Source organism: Neolamprologus multifasciatus, chromosome 12, assembly GCF_963576455.1.
Source record: "Neolamprologus multifasciatus chromosome 12, fNeoMul1.2, whole genome shotgun sequence".
NCBI lineage: Eukaryota > Metazoa > Chordata > Actinopteri > Cichliformes > Cichlidae > Neolamprologus > Neolamprologus multifasciatus.
Window position 1 is genome coordinate 14,811,755 of NC_140450.1, and position 23,507 is coordinate 14,835,261.

At 40.6% G+C, this 23,507-nt stretch overlaps 1 protein-coding gene across 4 annotated transcripts in view; it reads left to right on the top strand.

The window, feature by feature from the left end:
* pde4d (phosphodiesterase 4D, cAMP-specific) overlaps positions 1 to 23,507 on the top strand; it is a 198,318-nt gene that overhangs the window by 139,801 nt on the left and 35,010 nt on the right. The window contains exon 1 of one of the 4 annotated variants that reach the window (XM_085181360.1): positions 4,763 to 7,069. The exons of the other annotated variants lie outside the window; for them this stretch is intronic. Within the exon in view, the coding sequence (XP_085037486.1) occupies positions 6,981 to 7,069 (89 nt within the window). The 5' untranslated portion in view covers positions 4,763 to 6,980. Of the gene's footprint in view, positions 1 to 4,762; positions 7,070 to 23,507 lie in introns of those variants that run through there. 4 annotated transcript variants of the gene reach the window in all.

The following is a 23,507-nucleotide window of genomic DNA, read 5'->3' on the forward strand; positions in this document are numbered from 1 at the left end:
TAACTGGACAAAACAGTCATACTTTCTATGACAATTTTTTGCTGCTGCTGATAATAAACAGACTAGGCTGAATGGTATCTAAGTAACAGCCACCTGAATTTTCCCCTGAGCCTACAGTAATTAGCATATCAGAGGAGGTCATCATTGGGTCATATAATCCCTCAGAGGAACTACTAATCACACCCAGACACTGGGTTCATCCAGTGCTGTGATTAAGGCACAGACAATGCAGGGGGAGCCAGCCGAATGCTTTGGCTGCAACTGTGACACAACGTTGGTGCAATGCAGGAGAAGTCTATTTTTGGAGGAGTTCAGCAACAGAGCTGACACCAAGGCTGGTAATGGATGTACGGGGAATATTGGATAGGATATACACAGATGTTAATGCAGTGTGACCCTGGGCAAACTGTATACATATGACAGCAATATACAGTACAAGCTATTTTAACATATCTGCGAACAGTATGTAGACTAGACACCTTTATACATCATTAACAAACAAGCCTAGAGAGGACCACAGCATTAAAAACAACAGAGACAGTTCAAACCAAACGGATAACTAAATTGAACAGTTTCCATTTGTGAGAAGGATGTTCTAACACATGGTATCTCATTTGAATTACAAAGTAACATGTTACTGAAAGTTTATATTTTTTTGTAAGACAGTAATCTCACTCACAGTTTATTAAAATCAGTAATAACGCAAAATTGACTGTTTTCTATCTGGATGATTTATTTTAAAATTTAATTAAGTATTTAATTAATTTTAACATTTTCTACAGACTTGTGCAGCAAGCAGTTAGGCCTCAGTCACACAGTACTACAGACTAGCGACTCCCCTACAGTTGCTAGGGAAAAATATTTTATCTCCAACTTGTTTCTTGTGATTGCTCTGATTGCTAGCAAATTTCTTTAGTTGCCTATAGTTGCTGACTATATGCTGAGAATATTGACATTTGAAGTAAAAGTTGTGACTTACTGCTATAACCAACGCATTTCAAAAGATACACTTTCACTAACGGCTGACTTACCCACACGAGTGGTCTAGCGTCTGCACTATTCCTTATTATTCTTTCAACCATCCACTCAAAAAACGTTGTTAAAAAGTAGCCGGAAATACACAGGAGGAATCGACGATATCCAACAGAGCAAAATTTGCAGGCTCTGTCGACGCATCGCATTTCTAGAGATGTACACATCAGGTTGTGGCATAGGTTTTCAGAAGAGTCCCAACAGAGAAGTCATGTTAAAAATGACACCATGCAGACCCAAGCCAAGCATCTAACACTTGGTTTTCCCGTGTAACAAAAGCAGTAAGGAGGAGTCAGGTACTCATTTCTCCAGTTAAATCACTGTGACCACAACATTTTTGTTAAGTGCTCTTTGGGCTGGTTTTCCCCAACTTAGCAGTTGGCTTTGTGTTAATATTTAAACACTAAAAGAAAGGCAGACAAAGTGGGTGAGTTAGATTTTTGTTATGTACATTGGCATTTAGAGCACTCTCCAACGCCACTATTTTTCATAGTGAGTTGAGAAAGTCAGACAGACACATGTACAGTTGGAATCATGCTCTTGTTTATCCATTAATGCAGTTGTGCACTGCTCAGTCTTGTTTCATATTGAAAGTGATATGTAAATGACTGTAGAGCAGTGAAATTTTATTTGCTCCCACAGTCACCAGCCTCTAAAATTTACTTACCCCTGTGGGGTGAGTGGGTGATCTTAATTTGATGTCCCTGGTACAAAGCTGTCCTTGAAATGTGCAGTGCAGCATTTATTCTCTGATGGCAACAGATCAAAAGCGCAATGCTGCCAGTTGACACAACACTTAGAAAGTACTGGGATCTGTAGGCTGCACATGGACATTTACATACGCATGACAGTTTAGGGCTTAAGAGACTTGTCATTTTGGACATACTGTGTGACTTCACGGCACAAGTCACAGAAAAACTATCCAGAGAAGTTTCTAATAATTTTCAAAAATATCCTATATCTTCATGTAGCAGTCAGTGGGCAATTACAGGTAAACAATCACACAGCCATACCTAGTGTAGTGCTCTGTATTTAAGCAGTTGTGTGCTCTTTGTTCTTTAAACCTTCTTTAAATGTGGTTTCTTAGCAGGTTTTCTGTAATAAATTACAATAAGCATGTTAACTTTTATTCCACTATTGGCACTTTAAAGCAGTAACATTTACTTCTGTAAGTAGTGGGATAATGAAGGTATCAGAGAGAAGAGCGTAGTTGATTGCACCAACTGTTAGTGAGAGCCATCCTCACCAGATGGTGTTGTAGCGAGGATTGCCTTTGGTAATGGACCGCTGATATTTCAGCACGATCCCATCTGTACCTGCTCTCAGAGAACAGCCTTGCGAAGCATTCAAAATAGACGTAACCATTTACAATGGTGGTTTCGAACGGGATGTTCGTGAAGCCTTTAACCGCGCTGTCTGGCCCACCGTCTCATTGAGACGACTTATTAATTGAGGCAGATTTCGCCTCGTGTCTGTTCGCGTTGAATCTTCCCTTTGAATTATTTATTTCAGTCATGTTTGCTTAAGTGTGACTCTTCAGATGTTAGGCCTGAGCTTTGTTAAACTCATAGTTTGCATTGGGGGATAGTGATGAGAACATCCATGGATTAACTATCTGTGTGCGTATGTGTGTGGTAGATTGACAGTGTTAGAGTCTAACTCTCACTTATTTATAGATATTTTTGTTGTGTAATTAGGCACATTATAAGCCTGTCAAATTTAGCTTAATCCATTTTTTTTGTTTGCTAAGGAACATTTTTTTGTTAGTCTGTTTGTTAGTCTCGTCACATTGTACTTAAACTGTTTTGCCGAGCAGATGCAGTCATAATATTGGCACAAGCTTAAATTGAAGGATAATCTTTACTTTGGGCAGATTTGTGCTGTTAGTCATCTTTCACTCACTTTCATTATAGGCCTGAATGTGTTTTCAGTGTTCTGTGTTTTCAATTTTTAGTTACCTAAACGTATGCAGCCTAGTTTTCATCACTGTGAAAGTGAGCTATTTGATTGAGTTTGCACAGCACACGTTCTGCGTCACTAACCACAGCTGCTGCTTTGTTGTAACACTGCATATTTTCCTAATAAATTAAGCCCCTCCCTTCAGTCTGTTGGTCTGACTTAAGAATCAAAGAGTTGTAAAACCTCTCCATTGCACAAGTGAGTGATTTTTGTGGCTACTTAAACATTCTTCACATTTTTTAAACGGCCCTTGAAACCTCCGTGTCCCCATTAGATGTAGGAATCTAATTACAAATATCTGATTTGAAGGGGGAATGAGTTAACCTTTGCTGAAATGCCACTGCATAACCATCTTTGAATGGCAAGGGGGGAGGGGCAAGGCATTTCCAGGGTGACACTCAGAGTGATGGACAGTTGGCTTACCTCAGAGGAACAATGTACACCAGGCCCAGTTTTCTGTCAACCTCTAGAGAGATTTGCTCTCATATTTGAATGTAAAATAGGTGGAATTTTTTCATACAGATGCTTCGATTTAGTTGCTACACTGCCAGATCCGTGGGCTTGTATTGATATAATTCTCCTTTTAATTTGTTAATTGAATGTCACAGCATGTTTATTAGGCATTACTGCTTAACACAGTATTGATTCCACTGTTATAAATTTTGCCTTACATTTCTTGAGGGTTTATTAGAGCGTCAAGAGTCAAAGGAGTGTTGGTTTGCAAACACCTGGAGCAGTTATGCTGCTGGCAGGCCATGCTGTTGGGCCAGCTCTATGAGTAGACCGCAGAGGTTGTTCAGCTTGGGCTCTCTGGACAATCGATTTGCAGCAAACCAAAGAAAAGTACTTTGCTAAATGTCAGTACATCATGCAATCGATACGCACTTGTTCCGTTGTGTAATCCGACCCTTTTCCCCCCGATGCCCAGTTATAGACGCAGACCGCTAATGTAATGGAAAAGGCCTGATTCAAATATGATGTTTTGTAGATGGAAAATACATTGTTCTGCTTACAAGCAGAGGTCACCGATGATGATACGTTAATACTGTTCCAGTACTTTATGCCAACAACATATAATTGTGCTAGCCTTAGGTTGTTTCAAGGCTTCCGTGCCCTGTGTTACCGCTGCATTTCATGTATAGCTCATCGGTCTTACCTAGATCTGTCACTGGTGCACTTTTTACATAGTACAATTGTGTGTGTGTGTGTGTGTATATATGTATATATATATTAAAGATGCTGGCATTTATTTCCGCTACAACCCTGCGCCATACCTCTGCTTTCTGTTCCTCTTTCGCTGTCACTATCTCTCTTGTATTTATTTGTTTCTGCTTTTACATTCGCTTTATTTTTTTCCTCTCTCCTCCAGTTTCTCCGTGATGAGTCATGACAGCTCACCAGCATTGTGCAGAACAGGGACCAACAGTCCCCAAAGCAGTGACTTGGGTTATGCAATAGCGCACACACATTTATGCTGGGACCGTGCGTATATATATATATATATATACATATACATATATATATGTATATGTGTATATATATGTGTGTGTGTGTGTGTGTGTGTATATATATATATATATATATATATATATATATATATATATATATATATATATATATATATATATATATATTATAATATATATATATATATTATAATATATATATATATTATAATATATATATATATATATATATATATATATATATATATTATAATATATATATATATATATATATATATATTATAATATATATATATTAGACTTCTGAGTTTGCTTTCCGTTTCTAGACATGATTTCTGTAACAATATGACTGTTTCGGGAATAAAGAAGAGAGACAGATGGAGATTTAATGTTTTTCTGTATGTGTACATAATGAATAACAGGTGCTTCAGTGCTTTCTAGCTGCTCCCCTGTTTAACTTTTAAAGACACTTAAATTTTATTTTTACTCCCAGTTGCTGCCTAAGCTGTCAACCCGGCCCCGTCCATGCACCCAGACTCCCCACATTTCCCAAACGAGCCGCATTTCTTCAACATTCATTTTCCTACAAGCGAGATTCCTCAACATTCAGCACTCCTCCGCCCTGTTTAAGAGTGGCTGTTGTGGCTGAAGGTGCAGACTTAGAGAGGCTGCGAGGTGGTTTGACTCTTGGCAGGAGTTGAGAAGCTGCTGACGTGTATGTTGGGCAGGATGTGTGTAAGAAGCAGCGCTGGATCCTTTTTTTCAGACCGCAGCTACTGGAGCTTAGCCACAGCTATGGCTTTTAATAAAACACACACATACACACGCAGATACACACACACACACGCACACACTCAGGCAGCCAGACTGCTGCACCGGACAGACATGTACTCTTAGTGACACGGAAATTAATCCACTGTAGATATGCTGTGATTTATCTGGTTATTGTTGTAACCGAGTATACATAAAAGACAGCATGACATTTACTTTTTTTAATTCCTTACAGTCAGAATTAAAAAGTCCATCTGGAGCCGCTGGTGTAAGAACAGAGGAATGCATTATACTGCATTAAAGGCAGTAACATCCTGCACATCAAGTCTTCTGAGACAAACCTGCCTGGAAGGCCCCCTGTATGCTTTTGTAGGCACCAGTTACACTCTATACACACAAATATGTGCAAGGGAAAGAAAAAGCGAAACAAAACAATGGTTTTTCTTTATGTGGTTTGAAATTTCATGGTTCACCGGCATGCACGCAGACGCCAGAAACAGACAGAGGGTGTGCTTAGAGTGGCAAAAGTCAAAAACAAACTGACAGGGCAGCAGCAGCGCTTGCGTTGTTATGACGAAGGAGGGCTCCAACGGAGACAAACACACATTACTATGAAACGTAAAGCAGCTGATTTAAGGGGAGGAAATGAAAGGGATTACTTCTGACAACATTTTGACTATGCAGTGAGGTTTTCTGTGTGTGTGTACGTGTGTGTGTAAGTTGCACATGTGCTGTCTTGTTCCTCTCTTGAATGAAGTGTTAAGAGGATCCGTAGGTTTAGCTGACTGGATAGGGCAGGCACACCTATTACACAGGGTCAGGACATCCCACTGACTGGAGGGAGGAGGGAGGCGGGAAGAAGGAGGGCAGAGACGATCAGCAGCGAGACAGAGAGAGACGGCGAGATACTGAAGAGACGCTTCTCTGTTTTGTTTTGTTTTTTTCTTCTTTCTCCCTCTCTACTTCCTCACTTCGCTCCCTGGGAGGTTTTGAAAGGGCAGAACAGAGAGGGAGACGCAAAATAATAGAGACAAAGGGGGCAAAGCCGAGAGGATGAAAGCAAATGTGAATGTGTGAGTGACTCTGTGTGTAACATGCTCTGTCATGCTGGTGTGACTACCGCTGCCTCCCCAACCGGCGTCGTTTGGCTGTCAGGAAAAGGAATGCTTTCCGGAGGAATGAGTCCCTGAACCGGTTCACCATGTGGCTGTGGGACAGTAATTTCCAAACCTTTGCCGGAAGAATCCCACGGAAAAAAGAGCAGCGGCCGGAGAGCTTAGCTGGTCCTGCTGGGTGGCCGCCTGTGTGCTCGCTCTGCTGAAACTCTCACTTAAAAACTGAGTTCACACTGGGCTTAAGTCTGCTTTTCAGTTTCTTCCAGTTTACGTTTCTTTTCTTTTAAGCCGTCGCATTTAGCAGGATTTTTATCTTCCTTAAGGATCTCAATGGATTTTATGGTGCTATATCTAACTGCCTTGTTAGATACAAGCTGGCGCTTTTGGTAATGATGCCCTAGGACCTAACAAGTGAAGCTGGAAACTCAGAAAGAGCTCTTTCTTTACTTGAGAACTGGTCTGAATGTACGCATTACAACAGTGAACTTTACCATGGGACACTACATTATGTGCCGCGGCCCACGTACACTGTGGGGCAGTGTTTGTGGATATATAGCTAAATAGATTTTTTTAAAAAGGGGTGCCTAAGGGGTGAAAGGTTAACAGGAAGCGGGACCAGCGCTGACACAGCTTTGGTATGAAGCCTGGACAATGCCCAGGTGCTCCCACTGACAGGTCCATGATGCACCTCAGTCATTTTCCTTTTAGAAGGCACTCCTGGATATGGTGAGTATTTGTAGTGGTGACAGTTTTAAACATGCAGCTGAAACTGTTTGTTTCTGGTTTTATCTTCAAGTGGGTTTACTGTTTTGTTCTGTTTTTTTTCCCAGAAGTTAATTTAAAACACATGAAGTTGTGTATTAGCACGCGCACAGTTTGTGCACATGTTTGTTGATTTTATAGCATGGTTAGAGTTCCCTTAGGTCTAGCCTAGCCCAGCCTTGTGGCATGTTTGTCCCGAGCTTGGCTCAGATGTGTTTGGGGAAATTTATTGTTTAATGGGCCAGACATTTCCTGTCATTTTCTCCCACACTAAATGCTTCAGTTGATCCATAAATGTGAGAGCGAGTCAGGAATAGTGCACACACGCACACACACGCTCTCAGTGGGTGCTCTAACACTTAGACCCCTTTTTGAGTGCTGGAAAAATATTTTGATAAAAGGGCCGTGCTGTTAGGTTTTTATTGCTGTTGTTTTGATTAGTCATACTTAGGATGGCTATCTTATGGGAATAGTTGCCTCCCAGCTATGTTCAAACTGGGAGGGACACAGCAGTCAGTGATGTCATTAGAGTGGGCTGTTGGGATATGAGCAGCATTCTTATTTCCAGACTTTCTCATGCTAATCATGCAAAAGAGATTTAATGTCAGTGCACTCAGAAAAGGACTGATGTCTTATTTATTTATTTATTGATCTTCTTGCTTCACCATGCTTTTGGTATGGCGCACAGTATTTTAGGATTATCCTGGTGTAAACTGGTGCATGATGCATGTAAAAGCAGAGGGATAATTCGGCTGACATATCTGCTTATTTTGCACAGCATGTGCATGATAAATGCATGAAATAGATGTCGAATCTAAAACCCCGCCATGAACTGAGTGTATTGTTCGCCTGAATATTGCAAACACGGGACCATTTAGTGACATTTCCAGCAGAGACAGTGAAAATTCTGTAGACGTGGAAAGAACACAGAAGAATAAATGTGATGAAGCAGATGGATGCGATACACGCAAGCGTGTCCACCCAGCTAGTGAGACATACGTATACAAACACACACTTGCATGCACACATGCACACACAGGGTTTACCTTCCAGTCAGGTAGCGGATTACAAAAGCAGTACCTCCTTGGTAACACTGTACATGCACATACCGTAAACAGATACACAGCAGAACATCCTGGTTCGTTCTTTTTCTTCTTTCCACATACACTGAAGTGATTATCATGCATGCAATGTTAGGTTGTGTAAACATAGCCTGGGGCTATAGGGGCCTATTGTGTAAAGATTAAGTGAGTTAGCCTGTAAGTGGTAAGTCGCTGTACGTTACCATCCAAGCCTGTCTTAGGTTTTTGCATTTTCATTTGCACCTAGTTTACTCTCTTGTTGCTTCACCTGAAATTCACAAGCCACAAATGATAAATGATCATAAACAATCAAAGCTATTACAGGTATTTGTATAATCTTCCATGGATGAGATTCTTTGATTTATTGGAGCAAAATCTCACTAATGCGGTTCACAGTCTGCTGGAATGCACTGCGGTGCTGAATTGGATGGATGTAGCAAATATCGTGACAGTGTTGGACAATTCACGCCTGTCACAGTTGTCAGAGACTTGTATCTGAAAATGGGCGATGTGCTTGTCAGACTCGGTTTATACCTCAGGCAGGATTTTTTCCCTCCCTCTTTCTCTACAGCAGTAAATCTATTTGACTGATATGTTGGTGTGTGAGTGAAGAGGAGCTTTCAGGAGGAGCTATTCATTGCACCGTGATAATGGACACATCCCCTTCTCTGCGTGTTAAACCTGTGGCATACGAGTCAAGAAGCACTGAGAGAAGAAGGCTGATAAAGATTAAAAAGATAAATCCATTCCTGTCTAAAATATGAATTCATATATGCACTCACCCACACGCGAATACGTAACTGGATTCGTTGAACCTTTAAAAGCTAAAATAACGCATTTGAGCAGATGCGACTCACTGCACAAGCCATGGAAGAACATTATGCACCCTCTCTTTCTCTCTCCCTCTTTCTGCCTCCTCGGTGCATTATTGTCAGGTTATTTTTACTTTTTGCATCTGTATTGATCACCGTGCTTCCAGCCTCTGTATACCTGAAGTTAAAATACCCAGGCTCTCAAGAGCTTTGCAGTAACTGCTCCGTCCTGCAATGTTTGACTGTGCTGGGTGTTGCCCACAGGCCCACAATGAATAAACTGAGATGTATGATTGTCTAAACTTCATTAAACACTAACCAGAAAGGAAATGAAAAGTGTGTGTAGTAATCCAATTAAGTGAATCCAGCGCCTCACAGGCTGGGGAGGGAGAATAGACAATGCTATATTTAGAACATGGGCTGGAAATGAATTGCTGCATCGCTTTTCTCTGTTCCTCCTGCTTTACATTGGTGGTGTGTACTGTCACTGTCAGATATTACTGTACTGTCAAATAGTACATTTTTGAGGGGTATTTTAAAAAAAATGCAAGCAGTTGGAGGACATCAGGTCTCATTCCCTTCCATTTCTCCCTCCTGTCCTTAACTGCCGTTGGCCCCGAGGGTGGCTACCTCAGACGTACCGCATTTTGTCAGTAAGATAACAAGACACAAGACATTGTTATCTCATTTCTTTGAGGCCTTCTCCCACTGCACATTGTCATTGATTCTGGGCCAATCCCAGCCAAACTTTAGATTGCTTTCTATCACTCTAAGTTACTTTGCTGGGACTGAGGCGGAGATTTTAAAATGGGCTTTTTGGAGGCTACAGGGACCTGCTGTCACTTTTGGGGAGACAAAGTCATCAGTCACTGGCGTCCCGGAGAACAGGAGTATATGTATGTATGTGTGTGTGCGAGAGAGAGAGAAATACAGCGTTACTGCTCACCTACAGCATCAATCTTTGCCAGCCAACTGTGCAGTGTGATGCTGATATATTCAGCCTTATTAAAAGCTCTCCCAATTAACTCCCCCCTATAAAGGCCACACAGTTTAACACGGTTTCTTCTTCACACATTTTCTTACGCCGCATTCTTTCTACCTGCTTTGGATCGGTGTATGGTGAATGAAATGATTGATAACTGCTCCTGGCTTGTATGCAACTCAGATTATTTTGCATTTTACAGTGCAAATCAGAGCATCACGAAAAGAAAAATACTAGCTCTAGTTTGTGCCAAGAAAGCTGTGACCCAGCAGTGTAACAGGATATTATTGAATGGTGTCTCTTGAAAAAGAAATCTACCAGGTTCTTCTCTGCACTGCTGGTTATATTTTAATGATATTGGCTGCTATGGTTTGCATACACAAATGCATCTTAAATCGAGTGTAAATTTTAAGCTTAGCTGGTCTACAGGGTGCTTTGCAGCACGGTTGCCGTTCATGCACAGACACACTCATGTACCAGCGCTTACAGAGCTGCCATGTAAGGTTCTTGCCTGCCATTAGGATCAACTGGGGCCTCTGTGCCTTGCCTTAAGGACACTTGGATGCATGTGGATGGGTAGGGGGGAGCCAACCTTGCGATTAGTGGACAAGCTGCTCCACAACCTGAGCCACGTCTGCCTCAGAGCAAATAATAAAATAACCAATTTCAAACGCATCAAGTCAACGTGATGACCTGTTATAACTTGTCTGCACTCTCAGCCATACAGAGAAGCCAACAGCTGCATATCTGACAGCCCAGTCAGGCCAAAAGATCTATGACTATTTAATTAATCTACAGTGCAAAAGCAGATCGGGTGGCAAACACCTACGACAAAAGGGCTGAATTATTATTGTATCTAGTCTCTGCTCACATAAAAGTCATACATTGTGCAAGCATTTCTTTAGTAAGAATTTAGTTGGAGCTTTGCCATCCCAGCTTGAATATAAACTTCCTTGAAGCCTGGCTGACATGTTTTTACTGATATATTTGAGGTTCTCTGTTTGGCACACGCTGCTGCGGAGTTAAAGACTCAACAGCAGTGTTTCCATCTCTCTGTTGGAGAAATTTCATTTAGCCCCTTTTTTGAATTGCTAAATGATCATTATTTCACAGCTATTTTCCCAGGACATCTTGCTGTTGGTGCGTGTTTGTCAGAGCACACACAGTGACTCAGTCAGTACTGGCAGTCTTGAGATTTTCTTTTTCCCCAGCCTTCCACTTGCTTCATCATCCAATGTATCTTTCACACATTGCTGCTCCTGGATTTCTCATTGTGTTATGCTGCCTCTTATTCACGGTTGATCCCTTTCTCCTGTGTGTAATACAGCAACTCCTCATGGGTTACATGAAATATACCCAATGAGATGCAGTCCATGACAACTAGTGTTCAAAGGCACTCTTGTTGTTGTTCATTACAGCATCGCACAGCCAAAAGCACGCCTTCACTTTGGCAGACAACGATGGGCTAACACATTTTAGCTGCATTGGCAGTATTAAAATTATTTCATCAATTATCAATTTTATCCAGGCCAGACAAATAAAATGAGTCAACCTTTGTCTGTTTGCTGAGTTAATGATGGACTGCTTTCAGCATTTAAAAAATGATTGAATAATCATATGCCATTTGTTTCTTTGCATTAATATTCTGGTGGGTGATAAAACAAAAAATGCACTCACAGTATTTAGTGTGTTGGTCTTTTCAGCTTTGAACTTTAAATACAGCTCTCAGCTGGAAATATACACAGATATGATTTTGATTAATAGACACAGATCAAGGGTCGATCGATCTCCCTGTCCCTTAGATAGATCTATCTATCTATCTATCTATCTATCTATCTATCTATCTATCTATCTATCTATCTATCTATGGCCTGTTGACTGTACAAAAGATGGAATGTTAAGTTTAATGTTTGGGCTCAAGGCAACTATAATTAGCACTTTCTTACTTCCGTTGTCCTTCATGGTACACAGCCTATTGACAAAAGTCCTTCACCGCTCGCTGTTCCATGATCATTTTTTTTTCTTGACATTCAAATGTCATTGTTGATTCAAAAGTGCTGATGGCAAAAAACAAAGAAATTAGGAAATATCATTATAGCTTTGTACGTCACTGTTTGACCTAAACAAAACCTCTCTTTTGCCAGCAGATGTTATCAGGCCCAGGCCCTTTCCTGGATGAACAAAGCCGCCCTCTGCGGCAGCTCGTTATAAACTGTCAGCGCAGCTAAAAACAAACACTTGCAATGAAAGAAAAAGATGTGGAGATTAGAAGTTGTGTTGGGGTCAAGGGTCATATGGCTTCCATGGCTTGGCTGCTTGTTTTTGTTATTTAATGATTAACCCCTTGTAGGTTTTCATTGCCAAACAGGTGTTTAGTAATCCATAAAAATTATGCTAATTTTCAGTTCTTAGTCACCCCATCAGCCGGGTCTAATTGAGACACCTCCCTTGCAATGTGTATCGTAGACATAGGAGACGGACACATCACACACATACTGGGAGTTACCTCATATTAGCAGGAAAACATGTTGATGACGGAGTTTGTCTCTGGGGGGAATTGCTCGTGACGATGATGGGGATTAGGATTGCCATGATGACGGCAGCATTTATGAGGAGGCATAGAAACAGATTAGGAGGATTTAGGCTGAGAGGGAGTCCCCTCACACTCACCCTCACACACACACATTCTTGCATGCGCACATACCTGACTGGATTTGGAAATATTACAGACACAAGCAGTTTTGTTATTTCAACTAATTCCAATCCCAAGACAAAGGAAGGTGAAGTTAGTTGTTGAGATGTATTTCTGGGTTGTTGTTGTTTTTCTTTTCTATATTACTATATTTTGCTATATTATAAAGCTGAGCAACAAGTAAAATTCAGGTCCACATAAAACCACTAACCTGGACAGTCAAAATGTTACTGCAATGACTTGTTACAGATTTTCGGTTTCATTTTTATTGGTGCATCGCGTCAGAGATCCTTTACAGGGGCTGCACATCCATTCTCTTTTTATAACCAGTAAACTAAACAGACTAAACAGTCTACATAATGCGCCTTTCTCGGTATTCTCATAAGCACTGGCATTTTATGAATGTATTTGTTGAGTGCTTCCTTTGAGGGAACTCCCACTTGCACAATCCAAACTGCTACACTTCTCATCCATCCGGTAAGACAGACTCTCACTCGCGGGGTGGAAATTAACACTCTCGCAGCAGGAAAGGAATGAACGTGGACACTGAGCGAATTTGTGACAACACTACCTGCACATGTTCTCTATTTAACTTGGTACACAGGGCAAGCGCTGAAGCTGTCTGTTAGAGACTTTCTGCCTTTTTGTCTTCTCTAAATAAGTAAAAATCAGCCTAGTTTCTCTGTGTCCTGACAGTATTTACTAAGCCATTAAAGAAGCCTATGTAAGCTTTATGCATTTGCATTAGTACCACTACAGACTTGTAAATTTTGACAGTGCAGCTCAGCAGTCTTTTTCTGTGAGACAGTATAAGGCAGGAACATGTTCAAGAGAAGAGCCTATTTTTTTTAAGTGTAGGCTTTGGAAGTTTTAAGCTTTGAACTGGAGCAAATTTGGGTTTTTGTTAAAAACTTGTTTAAAATACTTGAAGATTTTTCAGTTATTTATCCATCCAGGCAGTCTGTTGCTTCTGCTAGTCTTAGAATTAGAAATAGTTGAACTAATAAAGCTGTTAAATTAGTTCATGCTCCCAGATGTGGTGACTGTTTCCTCCCTGTTAATTTAGTTGTTGTTATTTAGGAGATTTGCAACAGCCTAAACCAGAAACTGTCCAGCAGCATTACTGTTGTGTGTACTAAAAGTGCATGAATAGCTGTTTCAGTATTTCAGGTTTCATTTGTTTTAACTGCATTATCACATAAGCCATTTTCTGCCATGCAAACTGCCAGTTAAACTTCAGTGAGCTGAGTGAGGCTTGCAATCCTGCACAGTGGACAACACCTGGATAGATCCATGCTGCTGTCTCTAAATTTAGACCTTAATATCCAAGTCTTTGGGCCTGGCAACACACTGTTGAGTTGTCCCATTTTGAGATTTTTTTCAATATCTTTGTGGCTTAGAAATCAGTCGACTTTACACATCTTGCTGATCCAAGCTTGTATACTGGGTTGTCTTCAAAGCATGGTTTAGTTAAAGTATTTACTTTGCTAATTTTAAGCTGCAACATAACTCACAGAAGCTTTTCAAGACAAGGCTTAGTTCCTTTTGTCTTGCTGAATTTGAAGTTCGCTATTTGAACTGCAAACACAGTCGTGGTCTGCAGTTCATTAACCCTTCATGTAAGGTTAACAAGATCCCATCAACCATTTCTGGAGATTAGAGCTGTTTGTGTGAAAGGGAAGGCGTACCTAATAAACTGCATATGAGGAGAGACTATAATTAAGCTAGCCGCTCTGACGCTAGTGTTCCCTGGGTATGTTTTGAGGAACAGCTTAACCTGGATAATCTCTTACGGAGGGCATCCTTGGCGTATACTGGCAGGGTATCCCTTACATACGTAAATATGTGGCCTCGGCTCTTACTTACTCTCAACAGCGTAGTGATGTCATCAGGGTTTTAATGAGGGATTATTCTGACATCACTGGGACTGCTGCCAAGTTAAGCCTATTAGCCTCACCATGTGCTTGAGGTGCGCTAGAGCTGGAGTTGTGACCCTCTGTGTGTGTGTGTGATATGTAGGAGCTTATTGAGCAAGCTGTGCAGGACATGGGCATTTGCATTATCCTCCATCTATTCATCTTCCCATTAATGTGTCCTTCAAAAAAAAACTGCCTCAGCTTGCCAGCCAAAACAGTATCTGTGATGTCCATAGCTGAGTCTCTCCTGAGTGGTTTTGAATTAACAACATAGCTGGTCAACAGCCGTGACAATGAAAAGACCCATATCATAATATTATTACTCAATATGTATTGTCAGTACACACTGGCATACGGCCCAAAGCACACAAAGGCTCATGGAAGTCATACCCAAAACAAATTTCAAGTCAGCGCTTTGTTCTATTGTTCTAACGCGCGGCAGCAAGCGTCACTGAGAAAAACCACTTTTGAGATTAATAGTTAGTGCTGTGATCACATTTGGACTGTACAAGCAAAGGCTACTTAAACTGTTTTTTTTTTCCAGATTATAAAACCGCTAAATAGCATCAGCCTTAATTGTAAACAGTTGTCTTTGTTGGGGTTGCAGCCAACAGACTAGTGACTAAGTCTGTGCACCACAGCTGTTTCTAACAATGGAATATTAAAACCCCTGATGATATATCAACAACAGCTCCATGCCTGCAAGCCTAACCCCAAAATGTTTGTGGAACTTTTTTATGGAGACAATGTATTATAAATATATGCGATAAATGCTTCTATGTGAAATATATAGAGAGAGGTATTTCTTTCGATCTTGATCCTTCCTTAATCTGCAATGTGTGGGAGCACATATAAAAAGAAAATTAAAAGTTTTGCCTGTGAAAGAAGAAATAAAAGGTAGATATCATCCACATGTTTTATTTTACAGCGGTGGAACATGTAACTAACCCACAGCAATGAGTAACCTGTGTCCTGAACATATTAGACTGCCCCATTTTTCTTAAACTGTAATACACGCACAATATCAGTCATTGTGCGTGTATAAACCCCTTTATATTTAGATTAGACACTTCTTTTGTTTCATTACACCTAACAAGAAGATCCTTTGTCTTAAATGGAGACCACAGGTAAACTGACACTTCATTTAGAACTACCATCTTAAAGCAAGTGGCAGTTCATCCAAGTGTTACTACCCTAACCTTTCAGGACAATATACGTTACCCATAAGATCAGCTTCCAAAAAGATAAAGATTGGGCTAGTTTCAGAGAAACGTGCAATCATAGCAAGACAAGACATTTTCGGCATGTCTACACTATTATCGTGTGCATTAGACATTGTTCGTTGCACGTTGTCCTTTGTGTATTTGCAAAAGTCAAAACATGTATTGCAAAGCTGCAACATTGCGAAACACGATATGATGGTAATGTTGCGATGGTGGTGTCAAAACCTGTGTACCACCCACCCCTGCCTGAAGGAAGAGTAGTATTTGTTGTACTTGCAGGTGTTAAATGTATAAATTTGCCCGTTTCAGATATAGTTTGGACGCTGAGACACAATTAGTCAGTCTACATGAAATCATAAGAAAAGACCTTCTGATATCACCCTCCATCATGACGATGTTGACCATGTAAAGCATTCAAAATTTTGCTGTTTTATAAACTAAACCGTAAACAAAAAATGAAACTGGCAGATTCAGGAGGAATGAGTGTTAGTGGTTACTTGAAGCCATTTATGATCCTGTCCGCCAACTTTCTGATGTGACTCTGAGAGCTGTGCTGACACAAGTGTTTTTATGCCTCTGAGACAAAATCCTTCATGCTGGTGTCAATACACGGTTCTCACATTCATAATGTCCGGCTTCGCTTCAGCTCTAACACATCACGACATTTCTCTCTCGCCACTCGCGCTCTCAGTACTGCATGCAGCAGAATGCATCTGCACTTACAGAGAGCACATTGCACAGCATAACTAAGAGCTTTTGTTGGTCTTATCTTAAGCAGTCACACTTCTCCAGCCTTTTATTTCTCCCTCCGGTCTGCGCTGCATGTGCTTTCTATTCTCCTCTGTACTCTGGTGAGTTTCTGACCTAAACAATAGGTGAGAAAGCTTAAATCCTCCCCAGCCTGTGACTCAGCTGGACATATAAATAGATCACAGGTAACTCATGCATGGCGGCTGTCACACATTCGGTGGCTGCTGTTTAGAATGAAATTCTTGGCAATAGACGTCCTTTCCCTGACTGGACCTTAACAGGTAAAATATTAACTCTCTGAAATGGTCTCACTGGCTTGACCCTGTCAATTCTCCTTTTCTCATTACACAGTCTGCCACCGTGTCCTTAGCAACTGATGCCTGATTGGCGGCGAGGACCTACCTGTCCCTTTTGAATTCTGCCAGGTCACCATGGCAACCACATTATAAACATGAATCTAGCAGGGGGACTGTGAAGGCAGGCGGGAAGAGCGAGTCAAGCTGAGGCGAAGGAATTGCTCCTTGACACACATGACAGCTGCCTTTAATGCGGCGTGACTGGCAGAGAGCTGCAAATACAGTACCGCCTGAAGCTCAATTACCATTCAGTTGTTGTCTCTTAATCGCATTACCTTTGCTGATTTATCTACTTGAAAACAAATATCCAATCACTCTAATCACATTCAGTTTTCTTGCAACGGCAGGTGCAGTTGCCATGGCCCTGAGCTGCTTCAGTAGCGTTAATTCATAGTTACGACTCTCTTTTTCTTCTTATATCACACTACTGCTGTTCAGTTAGCTCAAATGGAGACGCTTTCTTCATTAGCTTCTCCTCTCATTCCCTGTCCTCGTATATAGAAAAAGCTTGGCAACAGTGGGCCAACTAATAAACCCCTTTCCCTTTCTTATTCCTATTCCTCACAGCCCATCTTAATAATTGTCTTCTGAGTGCTTTAATAAGATTATCTTACTAATCTGCTGCCCTATAATCATTAAATCATTGAAGAAGCCATGAGTCAGAGAGCAGTGAGAAGAGTATCTTTGCTGTTGTCCAAACTCTAGCGATACTCACTAAAAAGGCAGAGCTGTGAAGAAATAGTAGTTGCACGAGATAACAAAATATTACAAAAACTGCAAGGTGCTGCATACCAGTCAGTGTTTTTTTGCTTTCTGGATCTCATTGGAATATTAAAAGAGCAGCCAATTAAGTGTAAATCAGTCCAGGCAATGAGAACATTTTTTATAATGGTACTACTCAGTTTTGTGAAGTCTAAACCCTGAGTTTTTTCCACATTATTTGAAACTTTTGCCTTGTTTAACATGAGAATACACCTTTTTCAGCGGTATTTATGACATGAAATGAAAGAAACGAATAATAATTTTAGTGACTTGATGTCATACAGTATGTCCTGCGGATTGCTTAATGCTTCTGTTTCTGTCCTCTCTCTGCCTCCTTCCCTCTCCCACTCCCAGGGTGCATTGTCCCTGCCAGTCATGAGAGGACGCAGTAAATCAAAGCCCTCCTTGTCTCTCTGGCAAACAGCCAGTTTGTCAGCCGTGTACTGTATTCACCTTTGTACTAACCTGCTACTACTACCTAACCTAACCTACTACTCTGCAACCCTGTCACCTGGCCTCGTCATTGATTACACTATTCAGCTTTTCCCTCCACTGTTTTCTTTTCACTTTTCTTCTTCTGTGGCTCTGCAATATTTTTTTTCACCCTCTTTCCAGAGTTTAGTCACAGCACAGTCATGGTGATGAAATCCCTTTAAGTATGATTTACAGTGTACTGTTAAAAATAATTTGTATAACACACACCTTTGGTTTGAAAAGGTGTTGCAGCTTGCATGTAGCGCTCAGATATGGTAGTTCCAGTTTTATAGCTCTGATCCTCAGGGACACTGAGTGACGACAGTCAAACCGTCACCTGGCGCTCTGTCACAGCATGTCGCTGGCACTGATGGTGTGTGGCTGACTAGGCAGCTAAGCAAACATACGCTTGTGTTACAGGTTGTGTTTGTGAGAATACACAAGAGATGTAGAGGTCTGTATCACGTTGGTGTAATGACCTGAGTGTTTTATGTCTGTATATGTTGTGGTGTGTGTATTTATAATACTTGCAGTCAGACAGCGTTGTGTAGGTGTGTGTATGTCTGTGTATGTCTGTGTAGGTGTGCTCATATGGTGCCGGCTCGGTACGAATGAAGAAGCCTGTTTTGTCTGTCATTGCGTCTGTGACTTTGACAGCCTCCTTGTCCACCCAGGAGCTGTTGTCACATGCTGACTGCTTTTATCAGAGCAGAGCTGAAGCCTCAACCCCACAGAGGTTTACCGCTCTGTGGGTTTGGGCTGCTTTGTGTTTGCCTTCTTTACCCACCTGTGCATACATTTTCCCTGCAGAGCAGACTGCCCCCTGCTGACAGCTAAGAAACAAAACACTCCAGTGATTTAGAGCTCTTTCTCTTTATAGCAGTGAAGTATCTGAAAATGATATAACATAATAAATGATAGTTGTGTCTTTTAAAGGCCATAAATCTCCTTGCTTAGTGGATCCCATTCCACTCGCAGCTCTAATTATGACACCTTATCTTGCAAAACCACCCGTAGGCTTTATTTGAAATAAAATAAAAATAAAAATAATAAACATGTCTTTCCATAATTCGTTTACAAGTGTTCTGGCTCAAACTTAAGTAACTACTGTTCATTTTACATGTGTTATTTTGTAATATAGTGTAAGACATGTTTTGTGCTCCTCTGCTGCCATCAACAGGTAAAATATAGGAACTACCAGGATGAAACATCGTTCCTATATGGAATGAGGTACTTTACTTCTTTTGTTGCTGTTATTTTTCAGGTCGTCATATTATGTGTAAATGTGCATTGCACAGTCATAGTTGTGCTCCCCCCCCCCCCCCCAAATAAATAAATAAATAAATAAATAAATAAATAAATTTAAAAGACACTGTTTGCATTTGTGCTAACTAGCATCTGGTTTAACATATATTAAAGTATATTATAGCAACGTTATAAACAACCTTCCTCCTGTTTTGTGTAATGCTTACTTGGAGTACTTGGAAAGTATTATTTTACACATGGTACCATCAGTGTATGCTAATTTCATCATTTGCATGATAGCCCATAATAAGTGGCTTAAGAACTCTTAAAAAACTGAGAGAGAGTTTAACATTAAAACACTCCTTAGAAGCTCGTTATTTTATTGTTCCTCTATTTCCAAAATAGATTGGTTTAAATGCATGCAAGCCAGCGTGCAATTATCACACCCAGTTTCTTGCACATTTTTTAAAATCTTCTAGTAGTTTGCATGCAGAAGAAATCAGCATGGAAGAAACAAATTCAAGCATTGCTTTGCTCAATTTCATTTTCTGAAAGAAAGCTTCATTAACTCCCTCTTCCTCACGTGCATCTCCCCTTCCTCAGTCTCCATATTTCTCCATGCTTTCCTCTTTTCTAGTCAAACCCATACTGAGCCCTCTGCTTGCCTCTCCTCCCCTCTTCACCTGCCTATCTCTCCTCACACACTCCTCCCTCCTTCCTTTCGAGATAGCTTTATCAGGCGTGCCGCTCTGTCACTTCTCCCTGTTTCTCTCTCCACATCTGTCTTTGACGTGAGTCTATGTTCATCACCGGTTAAGAACCGCGTCAAAATGAGTTTGCCAGTTAATTATCTGTCTTTGGAAAGGATAGCCCGGTACCGGCATGCCTGCTCCACCGGGTCACCCTGTGCTACAAACAAGCCCATCGACATCAAACCTCGTGGCAGGAGAGGGTATGGCTCATCTTAGAAACTATGTCGCGGAGGGTATGCCAGAGAAGGGACCTAATTTTTTTTCATCTGCATGTTTCGAGTTGTTGGATATTCAATGTATTCTGCTTACTGTTACTTTTTCTTTTGTCTTGTGTGTCGAAATTATGGAGTAAATAAGAAAATAAGAAGTGGTAAGAGAACTCAGAAGGGAAATTTAGTGACTCTCAAGGGTAGTTATGCTTCAGAGTAATTTCTCTTTATTGCTTTGTGTGTATATTGAGACTATGTTATATGCATGTGTTTTAATTTGTGTTGTTTGTACTACTTCTATAAATGTACACAAAGTCTGTGTGTTCTCTGTTATCAGAGCATTAACTGATAAATAGTTTCACCTGGACAACACAGACCTGGAGCAGTGTTCACACCCAAGTGTTGTGTAAATGGTCGTTGCTTGGTGGCTGCTTGTGTTGTTAGAGTTTAGTTCTGCTTTTTGTTGTCTTGGCTCTGCTAAACCTTTAGTGCTGGACTGAATTGCGTGTGTGTGCAATTTTGAGTGTCATTGCATCTCCATGAGGAAAAATGTCTTCTGCTTTTACAAAACATGGTTGCGAGCAAGGTAAATGAAAAATATGCAGGTCCAATCAAGTCATTATGGAAAGCTTCAAGTCCTTCTGCAGGACAGGTCCCTTCACTAACTGGACCTGAGCGTAAGCCAATCATCAGAGCACTCTGTCCATTAAGGTTCACACAGAACTGTTAAGACCTTGTTAGGCCAATTTTCCAACTGCATTTCTCTGACAAACATGTACCCCTGAAACTAAATGTGCTCATCAGCCTGTGCATGAGTGTGTGTGTGTGTGTGTGTGTGTCTGTGTGTGCGCCTCTGTAGCATTTAAATATGAAGCAACAGTAATAGCTGGTGGCGACTGTAAACATATAGATATGGATGGAGCCCTGTCAATACTGTGACCTGCCATCTGTGCTTCACTCCCTTAGTTAAGTGCTATTTATATCAGCATTGGCTCGGTGTGTTTGTCGGCACCATATACTGAACATCATCCACGAGAGAAGCTCTTTAAAAAAAAAAGAGAGAGCGAGCAAAGAAGAAATCAATAATGCTGTCAATTAATGAGGTTGCTTCATCCATGTTACTGGTTTCATAAGAGGAATATACACATTTCAACACTAGGTGGCAGTAGTGTTCTCTCAGTTGCACTGAATTGCAGAGTCTGCTATGCAGTTGTTTTAAAGCCAGTAATTTAATGTGCTTATTAGAGAGTAGTTAAAGTATATACAGTATATTCTGAAAATGTACGTATACATGTTATAGTAATTGGTTATGCATGTGTTATACATAGCTTACTATAAACAATATATAACTAAACATAACAAGGCATAAAACAAGTGCTAATAGCAAATAAAATGTAAAAATCCCCCAAGGGTACAAGAGTACAGCAAGTAAGACCCTCACTTCACACATGTGTAAACCACCCACTCCCTCCTCAAATGACCACACCCAACTCTCTTCTTAAGCAGGATAATTTTGTTCTTGATCTTTGTGTCTTGCACCTCTGTGCCCCGGGGATAACAGCTTAGTATTGTGGGTTACATTTTTATTCGCAAGATACAGTAGGGAGGGGAGCCGTATATTGGTTATGCTCAGAGGGATTTGGGGTTTTAACGTAGAAGAGAAGCTGCCAGTTTTCTGAGGAATGTCTTTTGTTTTTCTTTCTCTGACCACATGGAATGTGCAGACCGTGGTAATAGGATTAGTTTCACCACTTTGGCCATGTTATAAAGTACATCATTCTGCCATGCTACACTGAAAGCTTTAGATGTGCCTATTACAATTACTTGTGAATCACATGACTGCATTTTTTAACTGTATAAAAATCTACCAATCCATCTAAGGCACTGCTTATACAGGCAGAGGCACTGAGATATCCATCAGAGTGAAAGCTCTCAAAGCGTTCATTTTTGTTCTCCCATGAAATCTTAAGTGGATAGTATGTAAACCTAAACACAGGGCCTCAGCATGGGATTTAAGCCAAGCAGGGTAGTGCTTTGTAACTGTGCACATATACGTTTTTAGTGGGGATTAATTTGTTACATGTATACATGTACGGTTAGTGGACCATGTCAATACTGTGACACTTTCACTTTCCTCAGGTCCTCATGGTTCTTCCCTCCTGTGCATTGGAAGCAGATCCTTTTTATATAAACTCTGTCTTGTATTGAATTGTATATGTAAGTCCTTCTTCTGATGCTTTTTATCTCTTGCTCTATTTTCACTTTTTCACAAAAGACGAGGATAACTCAACTGATGTCACTCGCACTGCGGGTGACAAAGAAAATCTTCTCTGCGCTTTCAAAATAAAAGTGCTCAAATAATATTTATTGTTATATGGATTGTTTTTTCCCCTGTTTTTGCACTTGGTTGGAGATTTTTATTTCTTAGGGCACAATTGTTGTTTTTTTCCTTTGATCCCATATTTAAAGCATTTTTTAAGCAAATAATCAAGCTGTGATTAAATATTTTTTAATCAGACTCTCAATAAATGCACCAAACTTGCATCTGAATATTCCCTGTGTTGTCTGCTTGGAAGGTGCCATATTTCTTTTGGGATCACATGCTGAATGACTGGTGTGACAGACCAGCTCAACTGGCTCTACTCAGCTGGTAGAGCCAGTTGAGCTTCTTATATATGTATCTTGAGTGTGAGTGCTGAAATGAGATCACTTAATGTTAAAATATTTAAGATAATAGTGGAAAGAAATGTATTTTCCTGAATACAACAAGGCAGCTCATAAAGGGAGTCAGACTCTATCTTGTTGCCATTTTTAGAGGTTTAGAGGTGAATAAGTTCATTTTTTATATATATATATACCCACATTTCCCCTTGTGGGACAGTTAAAGGATTATTCTATTCTATTCATATCTTAGCAGTTTATTCCCTCAGTGTTTACTCTCAATTTGAGTGATGAGTCTTCACAGAAGACACCTGTGTAGTGTGGTTGTACCTTTCTGTATCAGACTGTATTGACCAGTGGCATTCAAAGCTGCTGGTTTCAGGTTACTGTAATAGCAGAGTGATTGACACTTGAGACTATTGTTTGAATTGCCTGGGGATACAAGCCCCGCCCTTTAAAGAATTACTACTACCAAAACAACTCCTC